We start from the raw sequence: 19,592 nt of genomic DNA on the forward strand, positions 1-19,592 counted from the left end.
AGTCTGCAACACGATTAAATAATTATAAATTAAACTTGTTATTAGAAGTAGTAAATGTTCTTCCTAAAAGTCCTTCAAAAGTATAAACAATGCTGCTCACGACCCGAGAAATTATCAGCGTTGCCAAACTTGAAACATCGATAATAGAAAACCAGACCAAAATACAGTTAAGCTTTAATTTGGGAAATTTCTTTAATTGATATTGATATAAAGTAAACAAAACTTCTATCTTTATATTTCGAGCACAATAATCTTTAATGTAATTGGGGTTAGCGTGTTTAATACTTTTAAATTTATATATATATTTATTTATATTTATATTTATGTTAAATTTTAAAATTAACGTCGTTTTTTACAACTCTAGGGGTTACTCATTTTAAAATCTATCGATAGACTCGGAAAAATCGTATTATCGATTACTGGCATTCAAAAAATAACATATTTAGTGGTGAAGTCATTTGACGATCTGGTAGCACTGCCGATCGCAGCTGAACCAAAAGACAATGTTGAGAATGTTGTGAAATTTGTTTTGTTTTGTATTATTTGAGTACTTATTTGTGTTTTATTTTAATGGATGAAAAGCGCTACCTAAAGCGCAAGGAAAAGGCGCGCAGCGATGGCAATCGAGATCAGCTGGCTGTGTGTTGCAATCAGTTGGGCGACTTCTACAATCAACAGGGAAAATACAACGATGCAGTTAGGGAATATGTCCAGGAAGCCAAGATTTACGCCTCTATGGGCAAAGAACTGGAGACGGGCAAGGCCAAGAGGATGGTTGGTGAGATGTACACCTTGCTCTGCGACTACGATGCCGCCAAGGATCACATAAGCGATTACCTGAGTGAGTTAACTGGTGTTATCATCTGAGAACATAATTTTACCTCCTAAATGTGTTCCTTTAGAGATTGCCAAGCGATTAAAGAACCAGGTGGAGGAGCAACGAGCATATGCCACATTGGGTCGCGTTCATCTTCTACATGGCCAGAGTTTGGCTGATAGTTCCGCCTCTGGATCAATGGAACAGCTTAAACTGGCAGAAAAGAGCTTCCTTCGCAGCCTTCTGCTTATCAAAGAGTAAGTTTTTCTAAAAATATCCTGGGTCTATACCTCAAAAAGCGCGTTCATTAGTTATAATTTTACTCATTAATATTGAATTAATTTTGTAACTAATGTTCATCTTCTTATTTTACAGACTTGCTGGTCAAATTTCGAAGTTGGAGCAACTTGATATGCAAGCTCGCTGCTACCTAAACATCGGCGTGGTGAAAGAGCACATGGAGGCTTTCCAAGAATCCATCGAGTATATTAATAAAGCTATAAAGATCAGTAAAACGAACGAGCTGTGGGACCTGACCCATTTGTGCTACATCTCGATGAGTTTGCTCTACAATTGCAAGAAGAACGATGCAACGGCGGCTCTTCGGTTCTGCAATATGGCTTTGGAGGTGGCTAAGCGGCTGACCAATAAAGTAAAAAAGATCTGTGACACGCTGATCACCAAAGCGGAGATCTTGATAAAGGCTGGCGACTTTGCAAGCGCCAAACATATACTTACCAAAGCTTACAAGAAGAACACACCTGATGAAAACGATCGAGGAGTGATAGAGAAGCAGCTAAGGGTTGTAGTGAAGATCTGTCAAACCCTAGATGAATTGGTCCTGACCAGCTCCATGGACTACGGAAAGTTAAAAAGCTTGTACGAGAAACTGGGCGACGGTTGCTGCCATCTGATGAACTATGAGAAAGCTCTTACTTATTACCAAAAGATGTTGGAGAACGCGGAACTAAATAAGGAAAGCGGTAAAAGTCTAGTGCCCATCTACGTGAGTCTCTATCAGACTTATCGAGACAATGGACAGTTTGACAAAGCCTTGGAGTACTTGTGGAAAGAGTTTGAATTGAACCAGGATGTTCCCTCGGAAGCCTTTACCACTCTCTGTACGATTGCTGAAATATGCGAACAGCAATCTCATCCTTTCTGGACTACCCACGATGTTTACCAAAAGGCTCTTCGCCAAGCCGAGAAGGCTGGGACCTCGTCCGACAAGCTGGAGAAGATTGCAATGGTGAGATTGAGGCGTCTAATGCTTAAGCATAATATGCAAGTCTTAGTTGAAAACCTGGAGGCAGAAGCCACAGGTAAGGGAATCGATTTGGACCAAGAAGAAAGTCTGGGCGACGATGATGAAGATGTCGAAGCCGGAGGAACTGCAGTGCAACAAAATACTCCCGATTGGGATGACGATTTTGACCTGACCACTCTGACCGACTCGGATGCCAGTGATCTGGATGAAAGCGAAAAACCGCGTCCGCAAAGAACCACACGAGGTAGCAGATCCCTAGTCATAAAAAAGAATAACAAGGGCGAGACTCAGTTGCATCAGGCGTGTATATCGGGAAATCTGGAACTGGTCAGACGCCTCATCGATCAGGGTCACACGGTTAATGTGCGAGATCATGCAGGCTGGTTGCCATTGCATGAAGCCTGTAATCATGGTTTTCGAGAGATTGTGGAACTGTTGCTGGATAAGGGAGCCGCATCTGCCATTAACGACAAGGGCGGCACCAGTTGCGATGGCATAACACCTCTTTTTGACGCCTGTTCCAATGGTTTCTTGGATGTAGCTGAACTCTTGCTGGATCGTGGAGCAGATGCTACTGTGCGAACGGACTACAATGAGACCTGTATTGCTGGACTAGACAAATGGCGTCAAGGAGCACAGCTGGTAGACGGAGAGCAGGCGCAATACGCCCAATTGAGAGAGCGACTACTTCGTACACTTTCCAAGGTGGGCATATGCAGTGACCGGAATGCTCGGCCCTTAACAAATGCAAACGTTCCAAGACTAAGTAAGGAAGATCGAGGAAGCTTATCGGACGAAGAAGATGAAGAAGAAGCTCTTCAAGAGAGCAACAGAAGATCCCTTAGCCACAACCGTTCAGGAAGTGAATACGGAGGAATGAAACCGAAGAGTTCAACACAACCAAGTGCCAGCAAGGAGTATAGAAGTGTTATGGCGCATCTTAAAAGACCCAATCGTCTTAACGATGATCCTCCCTGTACAAGCACTATAAGTAAGCAGAAACGTAACGCTTTTCTTAACGAAGATGAGGTCGATGCGGATAACTGGCTTATCGACGATGTGGGTCCGGAACGAAAACGGAAGCGTATCAACTCCGGAGATCTTAGCACACGTCCCTCAAAAGAGAACTTTCAAGACTCTGCTCTTTCCTTGCCAACAAACTGGGAGGACGACTTTCTGCAAGCCACTCCTGAAACGGAATTCTCGCAGCGTCAAAAGCAAATGCGGAAACTAACCCTGTCCCGCTCCTCCAGCATGAGTAGCAACCATAGCAGTTCGACTGCTCCTAGTCGGAAAAAGCATCAGGCAACGCTGATGGACAGCGGTTTCAGTCGGTTCCGAAGCGAAAGTCCCATGGGTAGTGAATCCTCGCAGGATGGTGCCGCTTCGGTGATCAGTCTGCGTACCATTGAACCCGATTCCACTACGAGCACCATTCAGTTGCTCATATCACCGTCCAAATCATCACCTATAAAGGTACAAACTACTCCCGTTCTGGCCACCACTGTGTCTTTTAAAGTCAAAGTGCAGGACGAGCTGTTATTGGTTCCCATTGAGCGCAAGAAGCTTCAGGATATCAATATACGCTGGTTGGCTGAGGAAGCCGGTAGGCGCTACAATAAGTAAGTATTGCTCAAATAAAATTTAACTAAAACTAATTTCAATAATAATTCTTAGGTTGACTGGCCTAACACCTCTCCTACGACTTAAGACTGCCGATGGATTCGCATACGAGGAAACGGATGCTGTTAGCGTGGCCCTCGAACAAAATATGTTAATGGCTACCATTCTTGATTGGAAAATATCACCGCTTTCGCAGAGATATGAAGAAATGTGCCATCAAATACAGAAAGGTATAAATGGAGCTTATCTTAAGATTTCCTTAAATTGTTATGTACTAGCACGAATGTTTCTTATTTTTAGCTGTTGACAACAAAGTTAAGCTTCTTCTGGAGCATTCGCAAAACACACAAATGTTAGAAATGTCAGGCTTATGGATGCGCCCACACCAAACAGAGCCCATATTTAAAGCACTTCTCCACCAAGCGCGACTTACGGTTTTAGATCTATCCCGCAACTTTATTGGTAACGTTGGCTGTCAGCAGTTGGGCAAATCTCTGCCCACATTACTTCAACTTAAGGCACTACGACTGCAATGTAATGCCATTAGTTCCCAGGGACTGGAGGCCCTGCTGTGCGCCCAAAATATAGATAAACTTGAGCTTCTGGCAGATCTAAATCTAAGTCAGAATCCTTTGGGCAATGCCAGCCTAAGAATTCTTAGTAGATTTTGTGCCAGTCCCGCTGGTCAGGCTCTGACATCCCTCCAAATTGCTCAGTGTGAGCTAACGGAACTGCAGGGCTTTGACCTGGGATTCAACCAGTTGACACGGTTCGATATTAGCTTTAATCAACTCACTCAGCAGAGTGTTGGCCTGCTGACGGATCAACTAAATAGTTGCCGCCTGGAACAATTGAATCTCAATTACGTGCGTTGGCCCTTGGACGATGCCAGTGGATTTGCTTTGGGAGAACGGATAGTATCTCTTTTGGAAGGTGGCACATGCGAACGATTTATCCGTGTGGAGCTAGCCGGCTGTGGTTTGAATGATGCCCATCTTTACAAGATCAACCAGCATCTGTCCAAAGCCAAGCAACTTCAGTGGCTGGATATCAGTGATAATTCTAGGCTAAGTGGAATTGCACTGGGTTATATACTAGATGAACTACCTCAACTGCGCTCCTTGTTGGCCACCAATTGTACAAACCTTCTGGATGACACTCGACTCAAAAAAATCGAAGAACAAACTAAACTTCCTAGGCGCTTTGATTTAACAATCAATGAGCAAGTGTTCTCCATGCCAGGAGCCTTGGAGACACTTCAAACCATTTGGCAGCTCCACTTTGGCGATAAGGCCAGGATGCTGATGTCCGCTCGACGGAAAATCGGAAGGCGGTACAAGGGACTCCTCAAGTTACTGGCTGATGAAAATGAAGCGGAGTAGTTAAGACTCATCATGTATAATCAATTTTCATTTTGTTTTAAGTCCCAAAGTCTTTTTTTATTGTTTGACAATTATATAGTAAATCTGAACAGACCTCTTATCTTTGGGTTGATAACAGTACGCAGAATTGTTGAACCTAAGTAGGACAAACACTTAGCCCCCACTGGACTTATCTTATCAGTGGATGATAGCTGGCGAAATTATTTGCTTTGGTCTAGACTATAGACTTTTGGGGGTAAGTGAGGCCAAGAGCGATGAAATTGGAGAGGTTAAGAAGAAATTCAAACTTACTGATTATTTACTTATTTCTTCAAGTCGTTTTTAAACTTTTGGTATTTGTGATGCATTTCAAAAACTTAAGTGCCATGTTATAAAAGTAAATAAAAATAAAAGATACGAATAATTTGTGTTTCTTGTAATTATTACTTATTGTACTTTATTAATCGGATTTGTGAATGTTTCTAGAATGAGCATGAAGGTGGCTGAGGTGAATGATGATGAGGAATCCTGGTTGGCACTGGCTTAGGCGCTACCCTTGGCAGCCTCGTACATGTTTCGCGAGATGATGAGACGCTGGATCTGGGAAGTACCTTCGTAGATCTGGTAGATCTTAGCATCACGCATGAGCTTCTCCACTGGGTACTCGCTGTTGAAACCGTTACCTCCAAAGATCTGAACGGCATCGGAGGCGATCTTGTTGGCCATATCGGCGGCATGGCACTTGGCAATGGAGGCGTAGTAGCTGTTACGGCGTCCCTGATCGATTTCCCAGGCGGACAGACGCCACGCCAGACGCGACGTCTCCACACCGATGGCCATATCGGCCAGCATAAACTGCACAGCCTGGTGGTAAGCGATGGGTACGCCAAAGGTCTTGCGTTCCAGCGCATATTTCAAAGCTTCATCAAGACAACGCTGGGCCAAGCCAACAGCACCGGCAGCGACTGGAGGGCGCGTCTTGTCGAAGGTACCCATGGCAATCTTGAAGCCGGCTCCCTCACCAATCAGCACATTCTCTTTGGGCACACGCACATCCTCGAATGTGATGCCACGAGTGTCAGAGGCACGTTGTCCCATATTCAACTCCTTGCGACCGGGCGTCAGTCCGGGAGTGTCACGCTCCACAATGAATCCAGTGAAGGCCTTGCTGGGTGGGCACTTGGGGTCGGGATTGGTGCGGGCCAGCACAAAGTACCAATTGGCCACACCACCGTTGGTGATCCACATCTTCTGGCCGTTGATGATGTATTCATCACCCTTCTTTTCGGCGCGCGTCTTGATGCCAGAAACATCAGATCCTGCTCCGGGCTCTGTGACACCATAGGCAGCGACCAGTGGCTCTTCCAGCAGGCGACCCAGGTACTTTTTCTTCTGTTCCTTGTTACCGGACAAGATTACAGGAGTTTGCTGTGGGTAAGGAATAGATCAAGAACATCCTGCCATAAATGGTTACCCATAGTATAACTTACGCCAAGACCACTAGCCTCCAGGGCGGTCATGATGCCGGTGCAGCCATAGGCCAGCTCCTCGGCAGACAGGCAAGTGGTGAAAACATCAAGATCCAGACCACCAATATCAGCGGGAATGTGGTTGTTCATCAGACCCAACTCCCAGGCCTTCTTGATGATGGGCCACGGGTACTCGCCGCTCTTGTCGTATTGAGCGGCCACTGGGATAATCTCTTCGCGGGTGAATTTGCGGGCCAGCTCTTGCAGCTGCAGCTGATCCTCGGTAAGGGCGAATGAGGTACCATTGGGGGAAACATGGGACACGGCAGCGTATGCGCGACTTTGAGACACCAGCTGGCGCAGGGCAGGCGCAGCAAGCTAGTTTTGTTGGAAAGGAAAAAACAAATTGTTAATAACTATTTTGTTAAGATCACCGTTGCATATTTTCTCAGTCTAGGAACAAAAGCTGATTCTGAACTAATCTTAATCTTGATGATGGGTCGACATATCTGTTAATATATTTTTATGAGTGACTCGGGTTCCTAGAGATACCTTATATACCCTAGATTAAAAATTCGCAAACAAAGTAAATTAACATTCGTTATATCAGGCCTGCCAATAAAGTTAGCATTCCAATTTAAATCGAGTGCAAAAACAAGCCGCCATGAAACGCCGCTAATAATAATTTTTTTCGAGGGGGGCAAAGTACAGATGATTGCTGGCAGATAAGCAACAACAAATGTGTTTACGAAACGGAACCCACTCGTATATAGATATGTATGTACATATATACGTAAACCTAATTCGCAGACGATCAACAGTTGCTGTCGTCACTAATCTGTGAGAGAACTTTGAACCCTCGCATTTTATAGACTTATTTATTTTTCACTTTCACCGCTTTATAAATTAAATGATATGCCTACCTTGTTGAGGAACGCCATTGGGTTTGTGGGTTTATTTTCGTATTTTCCTAAGATTTAACTAGGTCGCCTTGCTAACTCGTCGGTGGCTGGCAGCGAAATGATCCAAACGAGTTGCCGATGCGCCGGTATAGCGTTGATATGTACATAGCGATACGGCACCGACGCTTGGACATTGGACTTTGTTGCGCTGGCAGTCGCAAAAGCTACAGAATGGCGATGACGAACGAACTACAAGCATATGTATGAACCCATATGCAGGAGGTTGAGATAAGGCAAGATGCCCTCGACATTCGAATGCGCTGTTGGTTGAGCTTTTCCAAAGCTTCTAAAAGAGTTCAGAAATTAATTTTGCATTGGTTATATTCTATACATATGTACCTGGTATAACTAATTGATATTGTAAGCACTTTCACTTTTCATGTTAACAAATGAAAGGATCACATTATTTAAATTTGTTATTTTAATTTATAAAATGGAATATTTGTTTATAACAAAGTATCGTACATTTTATTTTAAATTTTAAATTTTAATTTTCACAGAGTATATTTTTTAAGTACATAAAATACATATCTACAAAAAGGGACACACCCCCTTTTTTTATAAACCAATGTTCTCTACTAAATACCCTACGGAATAAGCTCAATAAAAGATAGCTTCCACGTAACTCACAGCAAACTACGTAAGGCAAAAGCTTTTAGCTCATAACGTAAGGTATTGCTTGTCGGTAATAGGTATGAAAATAAACCTAAGGGTATATTAGGTTAATAATTTTGAGCAAGGAGAGTAGAAAAAATGAATTGAAAAAAATTTTAAAGTATGTTACAAAATTATATAAACATTTAATAATTATTTAAAGTTTAAGAAGTGTACTCATTTTAAGTAGAACTAATAGAACAAAAGGACTCATATGTTTTTATATAAGACATTGTTTTATACATATATAAAACAAGTTTATAAATCAAAGTCATAAACAACTTTACGAAAATAACAGATTTTACCTTTCACAAGATTATGAGTATATTTTCCTGTAACTTAATATCCATCAATTCATTTTAAAGGATAACACCTAGTCGAAAACTTTCATTTCCACCTGTTAGGCCCTTGAAAATTGGAGTATACTTTCGCGCTTGACACAAATAGATGAAACATGTTCCTCTGTCTGCGTTAAAAATAACAGAGTGATATACAAAGAGTGGCAGCCCCGCCTCCTACTCAACGACCAAAAAAAATCTCCAGCGAAACGAATTGGGAGTCCGTGACACAGTTGACAGCAAGATATAAAAAAACAGAGCACTACGTGGCCAGGCACGAAGGCATCATTAAATCAGCATCCGCAGCTATCCAAAATCGCAATCAGCCGTTGGAGCGGGGCATCTCTTATCAGCCAGGCGCATAAAACTGGGTCCGGTTAAAGCTCTTCCGACAGGACGACGACGAACACGCACCCGACCTTTAGCCGAAGTCGTTCGGGTGGTGCGATGGCGGGTGGAGAGTCCTGTGGCATCTAAGACCCAACTGGGATAGCTGGTCCTAGTCAGTCATTTGACATTGCTCCTGCGAGAAGGTTGTCCACGTTCCGAGCCCAAATCCTCCGTCGCACACATCGCGTCCGCAAATCAGCCATAGTGTATGTGCTTTCTGTGCTCCCCACTCCCACTTCTGGGATACATATAAAAGTGCCACCCTACCTACCATACCATACAAACCCTCTCGTAGAGCAGTGAAAAATTAAACAAGTGTTACCTAAGCCCATACCAAAAAAAAAAATACAACAAAAAGGGAGCAGTAGTTGAAGGTTTCGGCAAGATGGCCCAGTTTGTGACCCACATCCAGCCTACGCTGATGGAGGCATCCCAAGGTCATGTGCCCCACCACCACGGACATCAGGTGGGTGTGCAGCATTCGTCCCATCTGCCACACAGTGGTCACAACATGCCCTCGCCGCCTACCCACAATCACCACCATGGCCATGGACATGGTCACCACTCTACCAGCGGTGGTCATCATGGAGGAGCAGGTGGCCATTCTCAAAAGCAATCGCATCACACCACCACCACTGGCCATGCCCCCAAGGCACAACATCACAGCCCGCCCTCACGGATCCACTCACCACCGACGGAACACCATCCGGATCATATCGGTCACTACGAGTACTTCCAACATCAGCATGAACAGATCTTTCACCACGACGGAGCCAACGGTGGTACCAACCACAAGCAGCAATCCCACCACCATCCTAACAAGCATGAGCATTGCCCTACAGGGCACCAGAGTGCGGTAAGTTGTCCTGCCCAGGATTACATCATTGCATAGGGAATGGGTTAGCTACCCACTTAATATAGATAGTCACGTGATCAGGACTCCAAGGGGACGAAATTAGAGGTCACACCTAGTTGCTTTAAGGAATGAGTTGGTGTCATTAAAGTTTGAGGGACCTTCATAAGTTTTCATATTTTCATGATATCCTTTTTCATCCACTTACTCAAAGCCATAAAATCAATGCCTTTTATAGGGATATTATTTCCCTTTCGAATCTTCTGTAAAACGTTTATGCCATTAAGGGTCATAACTTGTTGGTAATAAGAACTTTCTACTTAAGGTCAATAGTCTGGCTGCCTGATAATTTCCTTAGAAGACTCAGCTCATCTCCACTAAAACCAGAGAAACTTTCACATCCTTGAAAGTAACAAATGAATCACAACTTTTTGAGGCATCATCTCGACCCCATCTTGGAGTTAAATTATGACCCATTCCATACCAGTGATGACGCAAGAGTAATCCTTGGACCGACTATGCCCAATGCCAAGTGAGTCATCGGCAGTGCGCTTCCGTTGTCCTTGCGGGGGCATTAACAACTCCTGTTGGCGCCTGGCGTCTGGCGTCTCCGAGGCATCAAAATCTTGAGGCTCCTATGACGAAAGAAATCCTGAGGTCGCCAGCTAAATAGCCAGAAAAGCTCTTTTTTTCGCAATCTTCTTGGCTTGTCTTGGCCTTTATAAATAGCCAAACTGGCTAAATATTTTAGCTAAACGTTCTCTTTACGGCACTCTTTACTTTGGCATAGTCCGAGTGTGTGGTCTCTGTTCTCGGGTCTCTATTATATTCCTATCTGTTCTGGGGTCTCTGGTTCTCTATGTCGACGAGCCGCATTCGAAAATAATTCAGAAAACGACTCAAATCGCTCGGTTGCGGCTGCCGCGTGAGGCCCTCTAGACAATATTTAGATATATACGCGTATATTTTTCAATTGATTGGCCCCGACAAGTTTGAATAACCCCGGGTAATCTGGGCAAATGGAGACGCTGAAGAAACGCTTCCCATCGCTGCAGAGTTTGGGCGTAAGTTTCGCGACACCTTGAATATAAATTTATGTAATGCGGTGTGAGGGGAGCTCCCCGTATAAAAAAAAAACATCTGTTTTGGGTCGTCCTATAAATACATATATATAAAATCCAACAACCAAATTGGCCAGCGAATCGTGCAGTGAATTTTTTTTTGTTTTTTACATTTTTCATAATTTTGGTGCGTGAGCCGTTCAGATATTTTCGCCATACTCCGTCCCCCGGGTGCAGTGAACTGAACACGGTGAAAATGTTTCCATTTTCCTGCTCCCATTCCTCCCGAAGAAATTACCCACGATATGAGGCCTTTGGCGTGGTCTCAATTTGTGTTGCGTTTTTTGGGGTCGTCAGAATTATGGGCAATCAGCTCATCTAGGTGGTAATTTACTTAAGGCATTGCCCCAAAACATTCCTGCCATGGTGTTTTTTAAGGCACTCCGGGGAGGGTCATTGTAATATCATATTGCTGGCGAAAAGTTACCGCGACATCGATGCTAACACAAATATTAACTTAAACTCAGGGAGGTTTCTAAAAAGTTTTCTTCATCGTCGAATAATGGATACTCTTTGGTGGATTTTTTACAGAGACTTCACAAAAAGTGGAGGAGTTCTGTAAATTAAAGTAAAAATACAGTAAATGTGCACTTTTTTTCTAATAATTATACAGAGTGAAAAATCTTAGAATATTATATCTCAGATGTTTACAAGTACTTCTGTTTACCTTTCGAATTTTAGTCTATACAACACAAATAAGTTTTGAGTTTACGATTCTTCAACCAGATATTGAACTGAAACAAGTTCATTTGCCATGTTAATGTCATATCTTTTCTAGAACACAATAAACTAAACTAAAATTAGAAACTCGTGCAAGACTTCCCTTGGGTTTATTGCCAACGTAAGCAGCCTGAGGAACTAAAATGTAATTAAGAATCTATCAATTGAATGTGAATGAAAGCAGAAGAACCCTTTGAATTATTAATTGAGCCATACTCAAAAGACAATGGCCATAGGCATTGGGAGAGTATAAACATTGCTGGAGTGCCTTGTGACATGCGAATAAGCCATTTGGTTTTGGGCCAACCCTGCAACCCAACCAACTGAATAGGCTTTTGGGCTTATAAAGTGCGAACGAGAAAACCCTTTACGGCTGGTCAAAAACCAAAACAAACAGGCCAGGCGATAAGGGGAAGCTCTTTAATTAAATTCAAAATGTGCCCGCCACCTTGCTATCCGGCTTACCACCCCTTTTAGCCCATTTAATTACCTGCAACGTGATTCACGCACACTCATTCCTTTATTTACTGCACAATTTGTCCCGGTCACGATGCAATTTGAAATGCAATTTTATGCAACCGCTCGAAGGGGGTGAATTTTGGATTTGGCAGCAGGGGTTTCTTACGAGGGGTGGGTTTTCCTGTCTAAGAACCCGAATTAATGACACTATCTTGTGGCTCACTTGGCACAACGTGACCGGGAATGCATCCGCATCCGATTGGGATTTTCGACCTTTGAATGTGGTGTCAAAGGGGGTGAGTTTCGGGGTGTGATTTTCGAATTCCGAATACAAGACTTCGAAATGGGAAGTAAACAACATCCAGTTGAGCGGCGCGTCTGCGCAAAAGTTAATCCCCAGCTGGAAGGAAACCTACCCATCCATCCATTCATCCAGCCATCATCCATCAGCCGTCAACCAACTGTGGATTGTGTGCACTCGGCCCGGCCTTTATTTACTCTCGGTCAACAGAGTTTCGGGCCAGGAGAAGATAATCTAGGGGTAGGACCGACCGACCACTGGGCCATTTTCATGTTACCCGAATGAATTTTTGTGTGTACTTAGCTAATTAGTGTAATGTGCCAACTGAAACTGTCGGTGGAATTTAATGCCTCGGATTTTGTTGCACGAGCAATGACGTGAAGATTAATGTGGGTCTTTGTTAGGATAGTTAAAGCTACACCCTGGATAGGATGATTGCAACTCGGGTAAATATTTGTAATGCTAGTGGGGTGTAGTGTGTAGGTTTCTTATTGGTTTGCTAAACAAAAACAAGGGATCTTTAAGTATAAAGGGAAATTGTTATGCTCACATTTCCTGTTAGAAATTTGAGCTTTTTCAACATTTTCAGCTTAAAATTCAAGGGTTTCATTTGGGTTATAAAAAATGTATATTAGATACATATAAACAAACTTTAAATTGGTTTTTACCATAAAAGAGGGTGGAATAATTTTGAATAAGGTTTGAGGAATGGGAAAGCTGACAGGTTTATACGCTTATTCTAGGGCAAAGAAAAACTCTCCCTTAAGAAACAAACCAAAGGGATCATCATTTTACGCTTCAGTTACTCGGCAGGAAAAAACTCAATAAATCTTTGTTAGCTTTGCCTAAAGATTCTTGAATTTCTTTAAAACAATCCTTAGACCAAAAATAAACCATTAAATTTTGAATTAATTTAAAACCATTCATTCAAGTTGACAATAGAACCCTAAAAAGGTCTCGTTTTCCTTTAAAGCACGTGCTCGCGTCTATAAAAACGTCAACAATAACAAAGGGCACGTGTCGATTTAGAGGGAGACCCTTCGGTTCTGGGCCCTGCCTCTTTTTCTGGCTTCCGGTGGCGCTTTCCATTCGAAGTCCCGGTTCCAGAGGGCGAACTACCCTCGAAACTCAGGGGGTGGACCTTCCAATTGGAATAACCAAGTGCGCAGGTCCTTCGAAGTCCTGCCAGTTGAAGTTTCAACCACTCGTGGCAGGACTTGTCGCGTCCAGTCTGGAGTTGAACATCGAAGAAAACGGCAGCAAAAACGAAAAGTGCTCCTCGAAAACCGTGAAATTCTGAAGGGACTGTGTGAGAGCAGCCAGAAATCCAATCAGACACACACACATACACACAAACACAAAGACATTTACACCCATACACTGACACTGACACGCACACAACCGAATCGGTCGCCTGTACGAACACACCCTCTCGCACACTCATGCACTCGTGTACATATAGCTTACATAAAGTCTAAAGGAAAAATCGATAGGAGTGCATTAAATATTCAGCGAAAAAAAGAAACGGGCAAAAGGTCTAGAGCAAAAATCTCTTCAAAGCAGTGCGAATTTTCTTCTGTAGCTTACGGCAAAGAAAAGTCCCAGGGCCCGTGAAAAAATATGACTAATCTGCAGTGACGACATAGGGCGCTTACACAATTTCTCTACACCAAATTAAACGCAGAATTAAACTCGCAGCGGACATTTTCCCATTGGCAATCGTTGAAAAATGGTCACCGAAAATGGAGCTCAGGTAAAATGAAATTTTCCTCTTGATTTTTCGCTTTGTGGGTTTGTACCTTTCGGGGCCACTGTGTGGAGATTCTGGGGAGCAGCCATGTTGGCGTCCATTTTGCGGATTATCGATTTTTCGTTGTCTGGCTGAAAAAGTGCAACGAAATTGAGGAAAAACCTGGTGAAAATTAGCTTCAAAGGGAGTTACAAGAGATAAAACTAGTTTTTCTTTGGAAAAACTTTTGGGTAGTAACCCTTCTTTTCGTTGGCAACGAAGTTTATTGATTTTTCACTCCATTAAAATACCCCATTTAATTTATGGGCGTTTCAGGCTATTCTGATTTAAGCCCAAACAATGGTCTAAAAATAATTGCTGTACTAACCAACGGCAATTGGAACCAGGTGGTGGCTCTCAGTGGCACTACACAACAAACACACTGGCACCACCACTGTCCTTTCCTGTTAATCGGAACTGGGTGTGGTGCCTGCGTGTATTGTTGGCAGCAGTGTAAGGTAATCGAGATTTAGGTTAAACCTAATGATGGCATGCGACACTCGTGCCAAGATGGGGGAAAAAATCCATAATACATGACTCACTTTTTCATCTGAGTGTTTGCTGCTGCATTAAGAGATTGTTTGTTGCTCCTGCTTAAGGACAGCCACTCGGACTTCGATTAGGCGTAAAGCTTGTGGCCAAGTACCAACTTGGCCACACAAGTTCAAAGCAAATCCACTTCAAGGCGAAACTCCTTTAGTCGAGCACTCAATTTGCCCCTCAGTTGAGCTTCTCGTTATACAATGACGAAAACGGGGAGCGAGGCCGAACCCAAGAACCTTTGAACTTTAAGGAACACGTCTGATTCCCAGTCTGGGAATCACCTCGCCTTACAAGCAAAGAAAAGTTTAGTAGCTTATCATTAGTACCTAATTTTTTCACTAAGAGAAAAGTTATTGCAATGTAACAGAGATCCTTGTCTGTTTCTGTCTTGATAAAAACATAATTTCTACCCTATTTCTCTCTCTATATATATGGCGAAAAAAGGACAAGCTAGAATTTCAGCTAATATGTTTTTCCTGTGCAGCCAAGCAAACAGAGTTCAGGAAGTAGACGGGGCAAACAAGTTTCTTTTGAATTCGTATGTATGCCCATGGCATGTGAAATGAGTTCTTCCTTTTTGGCCGCTTGTGTATATGCTTCACACACTTCCTTGTTTGCCAAAGGGCGTGGGTGAGTGGGTGGTTGTATAGATGGGTGGGTGGTGCATTGGATTGGATGGATATGGAGGGGACTTAATGTTCAGGAAGCGGGTCTACCGGGTGTCTGAGCTGCGGTCACTCTCCAGCGAATTTTCGCTCACTTCCAGTGTGAAAATTTCCGATTTGCCGACTTCCAGTTGCAGTTTGAAAACGCGACATGACGTCATTTTCGATATCGAAAATCCTGAAGAGAACTGGGGGAGAAAAACATAAACAAAACCACCATCGACAGCTGAGCTCCGATGAGTGGGTGGGTGGTTGGTTTTATTTTTCTTTTTTGTTAGTGGGTGGGCGTTGGCCATTAGACCGAATTACCCCTACACCTGCGCCAAAAGCCGGAAAAGCAATGGTGACCCCTCGCCTTGACCGTCGTGGATTGAACTTGAGGCAACGAGCAGGTGCATAATAACAATATGTAACTATTGTACTCCTTGATGGGACACGAAACTTGGAGTTGCGCAACCTAGCAACGTTCAATAAAAAATAACTCGGAAGCAAATCCCTTTTTTATTACCACCCACACAGCAGGTGATGAATACGCAACTAACACGCAAGTAACTACGAAAAAACATGTAAAGTTTTCCGGGCCAACGGAAACTTGGCAAAGATATATTGCATTGCGGTTGATAAGCCGTCAGGCAATTTGCTTCTTGTTGACCTTTGCCTCATTTTGTACCTGTGCAAAAATAAACTCTATTTTTTAGCACCTGGCCAATTATCTTCAGCCTTGAGTTGTACATTTGGCATTTCTATAGAACACTATTTATAGGGTAATTTAAATTAATCTGATTAAGTGAGTGTAGTAATGGGAAAATGTAGGTTAAAGATAATTAATATAAACTTATGTTGCCGAATCATATTGAAAAACAAACGGAAAGGAACTTTAGAAAGTTACTCAATTCCTGATTAAATCTTGAACTTAACTTACCAAATCTTTAATTTTTAGGGCGATGGCAATACTTCCTTCCTGCGTGCCGCTCGCGCCGGAAATCTGGAGCGAGTGCTGGAGCATTTGAAGAACAACATTGACATTAACACGAGTAATGCGGTAAGTTAAAAGAAAATGTATTATTCTCTTAAACTTACTAAGCCCATGGTATCTGCTTTAGAACGGCTTAAATGCCCTTCACTTGGCCTCCAAGGATGGGCACATCCATGTCGTCTCCGAACTCCTGCGTCGGGGAGCGATCGTGGACAGTGCCACCAAAAAGGGCAACACCGCCCTTCACATCGCCTCATTAGCTGGACAGGAGGAGGTGGTGAAGCTACTGCTGGAGCACAATGCGTCCGTGAATGTACAATCCCAGAATGGATTTACTCCACTTTATATGGCCGCCCAGGAGAACCATGACGCAGTGGTACGACTCCTTTTGTCCAACGGAGCTAACCAGAGTCTGGCTACCGAAGATGGTTTTACCCCATTAGCGGTGGCCATGCAGCAGGGTCACGACAAAGTAGTTGCCGTGCTACTCGAGAGTGATACCCGAGGAAAGGTCAGGCTTCCGGCGCTGCACATTGCAGCCAAGAAGGACGACGTCAAGGCTGCCACTCTGCTTTTGGATGTGAGTATTTCTAGAAATATTAAATAAAGTTTTCTTTATTTAATGAAATACATAATTACACCTTCTTCCAGAATGACCACAATCCGGACGTAACTTCCAAGTCGGGCTTCACCCCGCTGCACATCGCCTCTCATTATGGCAACCAGAACATCGCCAACTTGCTCATACAGAAGGGCGCCGATGTCAACTACTCGGCCAAGCACAACATCAGCCCACTTCACGTTGCTGCCAAATGGGGCAAAACCAATATGGTAAGCTTGCTCCTGGAAAAAGGGGGTAACATCGAGGCAAAGACACGGGACGGACTCACTCCACTCCATTGCGCAGCCCGTTCGGGACACGAGCAAGTGGTGGACATGCTGCTCGAACGGGGAGCTCCTATCTCTGCTAAGACCAAGAATGGTTTGGCACCCCTCCATATGGCCGCCCAGGGTGAGCATGTTGATGCCGCTCGCATCCTGTTGTACCATCGTGCTCCTGTCGACGAGGTGACAGTAGATTATCTAACTGCCCTTCATGTGGCTGCCCATTGTGGTCATGTCAGAGTGGCTAAGCTTCTCCTGGATCGAAATGCTGATGCTAATGCAAGGGCTTTGAATGGGTTCACTCCACTGCACATTGCCTGCAAGAAGAACCGCTTGAAGGTGGTGGAGCTGCTACTGCGACATGGTGCCAGCATTAGTGCTACCACGGAAAGTGGTCTCACTCCGCTTCATGTGGCCGCCTTCATGGGCTGCATGAACATCGTCATCTATTTACTGCAGCACGATGCCAGTCCCGATGTGCCCACTGTGCGTGGCGAGACACCACTCCATCTGGCCGCCAGAGCTAACCAGGTGAGTTTCGGCTGAATCTGAGGTGTTGAAAATAGCAAGTTATTACAAGAACGTTTGGTGTCCGAAAGAGGAAATATCTATAACTCACATTCCTATTTAATAAAAACCATTTCAGACCGACATCATTCGCATCCTGTTGCGCAACGGCGCCCAGGTGGACGCCCGTGCCCGGGAGCAGCAGACTCCACTGCACATTGCTTCGCGACTGGGAAATGTGGACATTGTAATGCTCCTACTCCAGCATGGCGCTCAAGTGGACGCCACCACTAAGGACTTGTACACGGCACTCCACATCGCCGCCAAGGAGGGACAGGATGAGGTAAAAGATCTGATTGCGAAAAAGATCACCGACCATATCGACACCGTTTACCTGATGCAGCTGTTTTGGATACGCCATCAGGAGTTTTTCATTTGATTTTAAGTTTTTTCACATGACATTTTGTTTTCGTAATTTAACGGTATTATGAGTTGTTTTTTTAACTCTTGTGTTGTTGTCCCTTTTTGCGTTTTGTTTTCGAATAAATGTGGCAACTCCTTTTTTAGTATTTTGGTATTTATGATTTGTTGAGAGTGATTTGGTAAATTTTTTGGCACGTTATTCAGTGGGAGTACATGGTAATCTTATTTATTTGACTTATTTACAACTTTCTATAGGTGGCTGCTGTGCTTATTGAGAACGGTGCCGCCTTGGATTCCGCCACCAAGAAGGGATTCACACCTCTTCATTTGACGGCCAAATATGGACACATCAAGGTCGCCCAGTTGCTGCTGCAGAAGGAAGCGGATGTGGATGCGCAGGGCAAGAATGGTGTCACCCCATTGCATGTGGCTTGTCATTATAATAACCAGCAGGTTGCCCTTTTGCTTCTGGAAAAGGGAGCCAGTCCACATGCCACGGCCAAGAATGGGCATACCCCTCTCCATATTGCAGCAAGGAAGAATCAAATGGATATTGCCACTACTTTATTGGAATATGGAGCTTTGGCCAATGCCGAGAGCAAGGCCGGATTCACTCCACTCCATTTGAGCAGTCAGGAGGGTCATGCCGAGATTTCTAATCTGTTGATTGAACATAAGGCCGCTGTCAATCATCCGGCCAAGAATGGTCTCACACCCATGCATCTGTGTGCCCAGGAGGATAATGTGAATGTTGCCGAGATTCTGGAGAAGAATGGTGCTAACATCGATATGGCCACCAAGGCGGGATATACTCCTTTGCATGTCGCCTCTCATTTCGGACAGGCCAATATGGTGCGTTTCTTGCTGCAAAATGGCGCCAATGTAGATGCTGCCACATCAATTGGATATACTCCTCTCCATCAGACCGCCCAGCAGGGGCATTGCCATATTGTGAATCTCTTGCTGGAGCATAAGGCCAATGCCAATGCCCAAACCGTCAACGGACAAACACCCTTACACATTGCTCGCAAGTTGGGCTACATAAGTGTCCTTGATTCGTTGAAAACCATAACCAAGGAGGACGAGGCAGCTGCTGCTTCGGCCCAAACTGAGGAGAAGTATCGCGTTGTGGCTCCCGAGGCCATGCACGAGTCCTTCATGTCGGACTCTGAGGAAGAGGGCGGTACGTATACCATATACAAAAAACCCATCCAAACCCTAACCATAAGCCACAAGATCACAAGATCACTGCCCAGCTAGTCAGCCAGCACACCAGACACTGAGCACTACCCATAGTTTATATAGTTTACGATAGTCTTAAGTGAATCCCCCAATCTTTCATGTGTGTGTCAGGAGGTGACACTAACTGGCAACTGGAAGCTGGCTGCGAGTACGGTTTTGGCCCGGTCTATCTGCCGTACTACCAGAGCGACAAGCTCTATGTCTCCAGTAAGTGCCCAGGGCCACTT

At 44.1% G+C, this 19,592-nt stretch overlaps 4 protein-coding genes across 4 annotated transcripts in view; 3 read left to right on the plus strand and 1 right to left on the minus strand.

Moving 5' to 3' along the window:
- Positions 1-463: 463 nt before the first annotated feature.
- On the plus strand, positions 464-5,178 carry LOC108109813 (tonsoku-like protein). The gene is made up of 5 exons (XM_017218538.2): positions 464-841; positions 903-1,074; positions 1,193-3,706; positions 3,762-3,937; positions 4,008-5,178. Exons 1-5 carry the CDS (start codon positions 571-573, stop codon positions 5,087-5,089), a joined length of 4,215 nt encoding a protein of 1,404 aa, XP_017074027.1. The 5' UTR covers positions 464-570; the 3' UTR covers positions 5,090-5,178.
- Positions 5,179-5,492: 314 nt separating this feature from the next.
- On the minus strand, positions 5,493-7,575 carry LOC108109814 (probable medium-chain specific acyl-CoA dehydrogenase, mitochondrial). Its single transcript, XM_017218539.1, has 3 exons — positions 7,461-7,575; positions 6,559-6,915; positions 5,493-6,496 (listed from the first exon to the last, which is right to left on the minus strand). The coding sequence occupies exons 1-3, from the start codon at positions 7,476-7,478 to the stop codon at positions 5,612-5,614; spliced, it is 1,260 nt and encodes a 419-aa protein (XP_017074028.1). The 5' UTR covers positions 7,479-7,575; the 3' UTR covers positions 5,493-5,611.
- A 1,691-nt stretch (positions 7,576-9,266) lies between these two features.
- Positions 9,267-9,773, plus strand: LOC121529769 (histidine-rich glycoprotein-like). The gene has a single exon (XM_041817725.1). It carries the CDS (start codon positions 9,267-9,269, stop codon positions 9,771-9,773), a length of 507 nt encoding a protein of 168 aa, XP_041673659.1.
- A 3,797-nt stretch (positions 9,774-13,570) lies between these two features.
- LOC108109812 overlaps positions 13,571-19,592 on the plus strand; it is a 68,044-nt gene continuing 62,022 nt past the window's right edge. Inside the window, exons 1-6 of the mRNA XM_041817728.1 lie at positions 13,571-14,088; positions 16,273-16,374; positions 16,436-16,888; positions 16,960-17,724; positions 17,840-18,043; positions 18,379-19,306. Coding sequence (XP_041673662.1) covers positions 14,065-14,088; positions 16,273-16,374; positions 16,436-16,888; positions 16,960-17,724; positions 17,840-18,043; positions 18,379-19,306 — 2,476 coding nt within the window. The 5' untranslated portion in view covers positions 13,571-14,064. The remainder of the gene's footprint in view (positions 14,089-16,272; positions 16,375-16,435; positions 16,889-16,959; positions 17,725-17,839; positions 18,044-18,378; positions 19,307-19,592) is intronic.

Source organism: Drosophila eugracilis, unplaced genomic scaffold, assembly GCF_018153835.1.
Source record: "Drosophila eugracilis isolate 14026-0451.02 unplaced genomic scaffold, ASM1815383v1 contig_1104, whole genome shotgun sequence".
In the NCBI taxonomy this organism is placed as follows: Eukaryota; Metazoa; Arthropoda; class Insecta; order Diptera; family Drosophilidae; genus Drosophila; species Drosophila eugracilis.